This window comes from Electrophorus electricus, chromosome 13 (assembly GCF_041902795.1).
Source record: "Electrophorus electricus isolate QZ-2024a chromosome 13, ASM4190279v1, whole genome shotgun sequence".
Taxonomy (NCBI): domain Eukaryota; kingdom Metazoa; phylum Chordata; class Actinopteri; order Gymnotiformes; family Gymnotidae; genus Electrophorus; species Electrophorus electricus.
The window spans coordinates 14,008,690-14,016,486 of NC_137509.1; the positions used below are offsets into that span (position 1 = coordinate 14,008,690).

At 43.7% G+C, this 7,797-nt stretch overlaps 1 protein-coding gene across 1 annotated transcript; it reads right to left on the minus strand.

The window, feature by feature from the left end:
- Positions 1–225: 225 nt before the first annotated feature.
- On the minus strand, positions 226–6,600 carry men1 (multiple endocrine neoplasia I). Its single transcript, XM_027017209.3, has 10 exons — positions 6,444–6,600; positions 5,082–5,562; positions 4,273–4,481; positions 3,845–3,973; positions 3,727–3,767; positions 3,534–3,621; positions 2,941–3,077; positions 2,038–2,173; positions 1,748–1,921; positions 226–1,161 (listed from the first exon to the last, which is right to left on the minus strand). Exons 2-10 carry the CDS (start codon positions 5,515–5,517, stop codon positions 664–666), a joined length of 1,848 nt encoding a protein of 615 aa, XP_026873010.1. The 5' UTR covers positions 5,518–5,562; positions 6,444–6,600; the 3' UTR covers positions 226–663.
- Positions 6,601–7,797: the final 1,197 nt, after the last annotated feature.

Consider the following 7,797-nt stretch of genomic DNA (forward strand, 5'->3'; position numbering starts at 1 on the left):
AGGAATGAATGCAATCAATGCAAAAATGCTAGCATGTAAAATTTGTCCAAACATGCTAAAATATGAAAAAAAAAAGGCATGTAGAAAAATCGACATGACATTTCAAAGCATTAGGACAGAAGGCAATTAGAGAAACAACTTAATTCTTTCAAATGTACGTTTACAGCAGTTAAACTTTGGTAATGTGGTAATATTATATCACAATTACTGCAAAAAGAAACAATATAAAAAGTAAGGCAACATTTAATTATTATTATTTTACTATACAGCAGAACTGTGCCATTGCAGTCCTAAAGGGTCACAAGACAGTTTAGTGGTTTATGCCACTAACACAAGTGTCTCAGCTATGGAATTAATTTACAATTAGCAGATGAGGCAGGTGTTTGAGCTTAGAACCACTAAACTGTACAGCACTGTGGGCCTCGTGGACTGTAGCTGGTAAGTCCTACTATACAGCAATAAATCACATCAGTGCTGGTACATAATGAACCATTCAATAAACCACCAACGGTTCCCATATTCAACTTCAAATCTATTGCATTCTACTTTATCAGCGTCAGTCCTGCGAGCAAACTAATGTTTATTCAAGGTTCAAACGAAGTTGCAAAATGGGGTGTGTATGTGGGGTGGGAGTGGGGGGGGGGTGTTCATGAGATAAGCATTCTAGAGAGTTTTGCGGGGGCGTTTCATGAAAGAGAGGGTGTATTCCCCAGAGGGGGTGGGTTTCTGCCTCTTCATCTGGACCTGCGACTGGGCAGTGAGCTGCAGCTTAATGGCGCTAGAGTTGATCTTGGCCGCCGAGAGCAGCTCCTTCATTCCCTTCATCTTCTCGCTGTGGAACGTCACCACAGGTCCGCCGGCGGCCATCATCTGGCTAGGCGACGGGGCGGGGCTTGGGGAAGAAGGCTCGGTCTTCCCCTCTGCCTCTTTGACCCGGCCGCTCGCAGAAGAGCGGCGCCGACCGCCCTCTCCACCGATCTTTTTGGGCTGGGGCACCTGAGGGGGCGGGGCGGCGGCAGGCGGCGACGGCCCTGCCTGCTCCTCCAGCTTGGACTCGCGCCGCGGGCCCCTCCGGCGGCCCTCGCGGGGGTCGTCGCTGGACTGGTCATCGTCATCTTGTGGTTCTGGGTCTCGGGTGAAGATTGTCACTTTCTGTCTTATCTGAGTGGAAGAGGATTCAAAGCAGTAAATGGGGTTTGTTAAGCTTTGCCTCTTGCAAGGAACATGGACCTCTTGTAGGGATGCAACAGTATCTTTTGGGTTAGGGCCCATTACACTGAGACAAGAGTACAATCCTGAGCTGAAAAGTAGTACATTTACCTTTACGGCATTTAGCTGATGCTTTTATCCAAAGCCACTTAGAATTATGACTGAGTAACACTTGAGGAATTGAAGGTTAAGGGCCTTGCTCAGGGGCCCAACAGTGGCAACTATATATAAGTAATATATTAAATAAATCAATATTTATAAATAAATTAAATAAAGCAACCTGGACAGTGCCACTATTGACATGCAAATAATAAATTTACTCCAAACTTTTTTTTTTTAAATACATGTAATAAACTGTTACTATAGAAATGTTTTTTTCTTCAAAATATTGACACATTTTCTTGTCTGCCCGTGTGCTCATTGACGCTTAGGGCAAACTACAGCATTTACCCAGAGTTGCACCAGATTGTATTAATCAGCCACTAAGATTTGAACAACTTGCAGTTCATATGTAGACTAGAGCCTAAGACTGATTTACCTGCGCGTCAAAGCGACTGAGGGACTGAACAAGGTAGGTGGCCCAGCCTACATGGAGCACAGGTGTGGGACTCCCCTCCTCCCATTTACAAATGCCATCATAGAAACGCAACAAGTGCGCAAAGCATTCTGGGTCGTGCAGGGCAGACAGGGCCGCGGCCTGTCTTGGCTGGTCCTTCAGGGTGGAGGCAATTGAATAAAAAACAGTTAGGAAAAGGTAAGACAGGAAAGGTTGAGATTCACCATAAAGGGTTGTCTTTGTTCAAGAACAATTGAGGTAGTTTTAAGGACCTTTTCTGTACTCTCGGTGCCCTCTCCTCCACTCTCGGCGGCAGCAGCTGTCTCTTTGAGAAGTGTGGGGATGACATCATTCGCGATGTCAAAAAACTCCTTATATATCTCTTCATCTTCACGGCAGTAGTTGTAACTGAGAACAAACAGAAGATGAGGTATGACTGGAGAACTCTAATTATTTTCTTATTTTTCTTTGTTATCGTGAAGTCAGTTCATGCTGCCTGTGTGGTTTACACCTAACCCGCGATTCTCAAGGACTGCCTGCTCATACACACCTGACTCGGCTCACGAAGGCATCGAGAAGTGTCTGAGGTGTTGAAGTCGACATGATCATGCAAGGGATAAAAGAGCAGCATGCAGTGCGGAGGGGGGTGTGTGTGACAACAATTAATACAAAAAATGTGAAGGGGTGGGCGCTAGCAGATTGTGTCCAGAAGTAACAGGATAACGGAAACGAAGGAAGGGGAAGTGTCTGGGATGGAATGGCCCGTTTCGGGCGTGGACGGGACTGTACATCCTTCAGAACATAAAAACATGATACACCAACTATTTATAGGCCTCTGGTCAATGCTGCTTGCATTGAAAGGAAGGTGCTGGTTCTAGGGAAGCCAAGCACCACCCACCCGGCTGAGACTGTACCGAACCATCCTGACAGTGTGAGGAGTGAGGGGTGTCCAAGGAACAATTAAAAAGACTTGTATTGTAAAAAGTATTATTTTTTGCTGGCAGTCACAGCATAACCAGAAACACTTAGGCGCTGCTTATAAATTACAGAATGTTTAAAATGAAAACATTTGGGCAAACTACACCGAACACCAGCGCAACCCTACCCTCTGCTGTTCCCAAACCATGGTCAACTAAACAGGAGCATGGGGAAAGCAGGCTGGAAGCTGGACTCACTCCTGCATGACGGAGGCGGCCTCGGCCCAGGCCCCCAAAGCCTCGCGAACGTTCCTGTGTCTGTAGTGGTACCCAGCCAGGTACATGAAAGGGTAGATGTGCTCGTTGTTGTAGTACGTCTTGGACGACTCTACAGCCTTGAAGCACAGTGAAAGGAACATGCTGTTAGGGGGGCTGACCCGAGGTCTGGCATCCGAGACAGTGGCGAGGCATGCTATTTATCTTCTTTGCAGTCTCAGTCACATGATATTTAAAGTGGTAAAAAATTTGTCGCTTGCTGTCTGTGCATGATGAATACTAAGCCACAAAACAACAAAAAATTTAATGAATTAATTTTAATAAATAAATAAATAAATAATCAATGGTTGCACACATGACAGCTTTCAAAAGCAAATTCCAACCTGTAAAGGAGTACAAAGTCTTCTGGAAAGAGACACAGGTGGCCATTAAGACCAGTGGCTCAAACTCTCACAAGCTACAAGTTACAGTGTGCTTTGAGACTGCTTATTTAGTGCCTCACTGGGCCACAGGGCTTGTGTACGGTTGGTTTGACTGTAACCCTCATGATAAATTAAACGATAATGCAGTGATACCTTGAGATGAATTGAGAGAGGGTCTCCCTTGCCAACAATAGGTTCTTGATCTTCCAAGTCAGCAAGGGTGCCCATCGCCATGGGATACCTGCAGGACAAACGGAAGTGCAGATGCTGAACACGCGTCGCCCTCCGTCAGTGACATTCAAGGCCATGAGACATGGCCAGTTATTTAGAGGTTTTGGTGACGCACCTCTCCAAGACTCCACGCTCGTATAGCAGCCAAAGCAATCTCTGCAACAGGAGAAGCAAGTCAGCTTTACAAAACCCGCTTGGTGAGCAGTATGCGTCCTCCATGTACTCTAGCTCACCTGCTGAAGCTGCAGCAGCTCAGTGCTGTCTGTGTGCAGATCTAAGGACGGGTTGATGGCACACACCATGAACGCGACCTCCATGTTACGGTTACACTTCATGTAGGAACCCTTTAGATACAACCAACTCTACAGAGGGGAAGACAGAAGTTAGACAGAGATTAAATGAGCCCATTGCACAATATATATCTTCCCTTGTAATGAGATAAGGATGACAAAACTAATTAGTTGTCCAGCTCTCAGCTGAGTAAGATTGTGTCAGTGACTTGGACCAGATTTTTATTCATGCTCTGAAGGACAGTCACATAGGTACTGTGCAAAAAGCCCCACAGTTTTAACTAACACCTCCATATTTATGTTATTCAAGAATGCATTTTTCTGGGCACCAGTTAAGCACAAGACTATGAGTAAGCAAATTACTCTCCCACCCTCTCATTGACTCCAGCAGTGACAGTCTGGCCTCTCCTGTCCTCATTCCCCTTGCCATGCCATGTGACCTCAGCTGTCTCCTCGCCCCCTTTGCCGAAGATCACCCAGGCGTGGTCCTCAGACAAGGCGAGGTGGACGTCCTTCAGTCCCAGCACCTGACAGGCAGCCACTACTGCGAACGCCACACCAGAGCTGTCCAGCTTTGTGCCTAATCACAAACCAAAAAGCAAACCAGAACATGCTACAAATACCCGACAAATCACTCGATGCAAGTTTTAATTCAGACACATGGGTGCCCAGTCCTGGAGGTATTCTGCCTTGCAGAATTCAGTTCCGACACACCATACTCTGGTACTCGAATGCTACTGAAGGCCTTTGTTAACTGTTAGCCGGTAGGTCTCCATGGAATGAGGTAGGCACTCATGCAATAATCTAATTAACCTTCTTAATATTCAAATTAGCCTTCTGTGTTTGACCAAAATTTTGACCAAAAAATGTAACTGCAATTATCTACTCAGTATCATTAACTGAAACATTGACTAGTATGTTATAGTACACAGTCGGCTGATTAATGCACTTGCATCACACACTAAGAAAATTTCCAGTGACTCATTTGAGTGTCCCTATTTGAATAATGTATAGGTCACATAGCGGTAGCACACTAATAAAAAGAATTCACTATGATGTGCAGTTTCTGGTAGCTAATTCTCTACTTACAATCACCAAAAACGTTTTTAAATAAACAATTAAATGTCTTTCACCATTTCTTTTAACATAATGACATTTCTACACTTTCATATCTTTTTACCTGTGATCAGACTGAACAGAGACTGAATATGGGCTCTGTCTTTGAAGTATGATCGGCTCAGGCTGTTCCAGATTACATCTGAGACCTTCTTCACCAGCTCCCTGCTCGAGCCTCCAGCAGGACGGCGATACAGCGACAGGTCCACCGCACCACGAATCTGCGCTGTGAAGCGCTCATGCAGAGCAGAGATCAGTCCGAGCTCGACGGTGGGAAAGCAGGAGTTGAGGCAGTCTCCTTTCAGGGGTTCGAAGCGCACTCCTGGCACGTTAATGGGCACCACCCGGTTGACAGCCAGAAAGTGCTCCACAAAGCCCAGTACGAGAGACAGCAGGGCCAGGTCTGGCTCCGGGTTTCCAAGCTCATAGTCGAACAGCTGTATTATTCCATCAATGCCCCGGAGGGGAAAGTGCTTCTTCTGAGCTGACCGGAGCCCCATGCTTGGGTGCTGAAGTTCAGGCAGGGACCTGTTGTACTATACCACCTTAAGTACACAGGCATATGTTTTAGAACACAGGAAATTATCCGTAAAACCTTTCATTTCAAAATGACAAAGCCAGAACACACAGCTAGCGTAGCAGCAACTCCCACACAACACTGGATATAATAATTGGAATAAAAATGTTGTTAGCTAGTTACGTTAGAACTTCAAAATTATCTGGATTCATACAGCAACATTAGGGGCTACAACCACTAATTTTAGTAAAGATGCATGCATAGCGAAAATGAGGGGCAGACTAGTAAAGCTCGCTACAAAGGGTTAGTAATAATGATAACACAGCAGTTATCAATATTACCTTAACAGCAGCCGCGTGTACAAGCAGCTCTGCCCAGCTAGCATTTTTTTGGCGAATGAATCATTTATACTAGCTAGCCAACTAACTTAACTGTTCACTGCTGGTAAAGTTCTGGGAGTCAGATTAGTCTAGCTACAGCTAACTAGGCTGGCCGACTGGTTTCCATACTGTCTAAATTAGACTGAGCGGCCAAAGAGGACAGACAGCTAACAGCCAGCAAGCTAACCTGCTAACCTCACGTTAGATAATAACTATCGACAAGCTTATTTATGATAGCTGCTAGCGCTGCTCAACATATTGGGGGGCTATCCCTTCCACATCTGCTAGACTAAACTGAGCGGCCAGTCCACTAATCAGTGGACACGATGTAGTTTCAGGGTTCTTATATAGCGTTAGGTTAGCTAAGATAGCTAACTAAGCTAAGCTATGCTACATAGAGTAGCTTTCTTCTGTCCTGTACATTAACCAACTAGCCAGTTAAATGTCCGTGCTAAGGAAATATGATTTGTAAACCCTATTCCATTTTATAGAATATTGTAATTTATGTAGCTATCATACACATACACACCGTCGTTGAAAACGATGTCCACATGCTTTTGTTTTGTCCCTCGCTTTTGCCGCGCAGTACATGGATTCTAAGTCAGGCAAACATTAAAACCACACACAATATCCCCACCGCAAGGAACCAGGAGTTAGTCTTATCCACGCTTTGAGCAAATCAGTGGTGTCTGGCTACCCACGGAAATAATAATATAGTTCATGTTTAAGGGATGTAACCTGGGAAATGTAGTTTAACCGTTTGTTTGTGGGAGGCACAGTGAGTGGGTCACGTTTTTAATGTCACTTGTTTTTGTAGGCGTGTAGGGAGGTTATGTGGGATAATGAAGATGACTGGAAGTTTGTGGTGCAGTATTTTTGCTCTTCCTAGGATTGTGATCTTCTTGGCTGGTTGATGCTGTCATTCCTGGCATACCTCTCAAAGTCAGAAATTTCCGATGAATGGGATTTAACGAGAGCGAATATGAATTACAAAGCAGTTCTTATATCTGAGCTTTTTGAGTGTTATGGATCTGTTGGAGCCACTCTTCCAGCTTAGGGGTCACATCACCGACTATCTCTAGTGGGCCCAAGTGTTAACCTTTTATCCTGCCATAGCTGCTGAATTGTCTGAATTGAAAAAATGGGCAAATCTGCACAGTCTGCATATGTATTTGTATTTGCTTTTTTTGTTGTTGTTTTGCATGAAGATGCAAGCCAGTTTAAACAAATGCAAACTTTGGACCATGAGATAAATGATCAAAATTATAATTGCTTTGTTTAGGTAAATACAAACAAAGTGACAACAATGTTATCCAATATTTATAGACTAGATATATGAAAATAAGATTCATGACTATAGCATTGTATAATAGCAGCTATGTCCAACACACCTTTGGAAAAATTATAACTGTCATCAATTATAAAATAGGAAAGCATAAAACAATGATACCTACAACTGTTATAAATCTTGGAATGAAATATTTCTTCATATGTACAATTTTAGATTTATGATCAATTGTCTGTTTTTATGCTTTGTTTATTTAGAGTTAAGTTTTCTTTCCACAATTCAGTCTTTATATTCCATAGAAGGAGAAAGGTTAGACCCTCTCCAGTGAATTAGTGATGAGCAGATCCGTTCCTACCACCCTCTCATTGACTCCAGCAGTGACAGTCTGGTCTGTACAAACCAATCAGGCCAAAGAGCAGTACAAACCAAACCTTCTTAAAAATTATTTTTGTTTCCTGTATTGTCATGTCATGTGTAAATATTTCCTTGTTATTGTTATTGTCTTGTTCTTTCTTGATGTTCAGATTTTGTGCTCTGAGCTGTACCTAATGTGTTGACCTTTTAAACTTCATCTACACCACTTTATTTTTTGTCA

Excerpts from the sequence above, each read along its gene's own strand:
- men1 (XM_027017209.3), bottom strand. The coding sequence starts at position 5,517 with ATGGGGCTCCGGTCAGCTCAGAAGAAGCACTTTCCCCTCCGGGGCATT. Across the intron at positions 4,482-5,081 it reads TCTGTTCAGTCTGATCACAG|GCACAAAGCTGGACAGCTCT; the intron begins GTAAAAAGATAT and ends GTTTGTGATTAG. Across the intron at positions 3,078-3,533 it reads CTCTCTCAATTCATCTCAAG|GCTGTAGAGTCGTCCAAGAC; the intron begins GTATCACTGCAT and ends CTGTGCTTCAAG.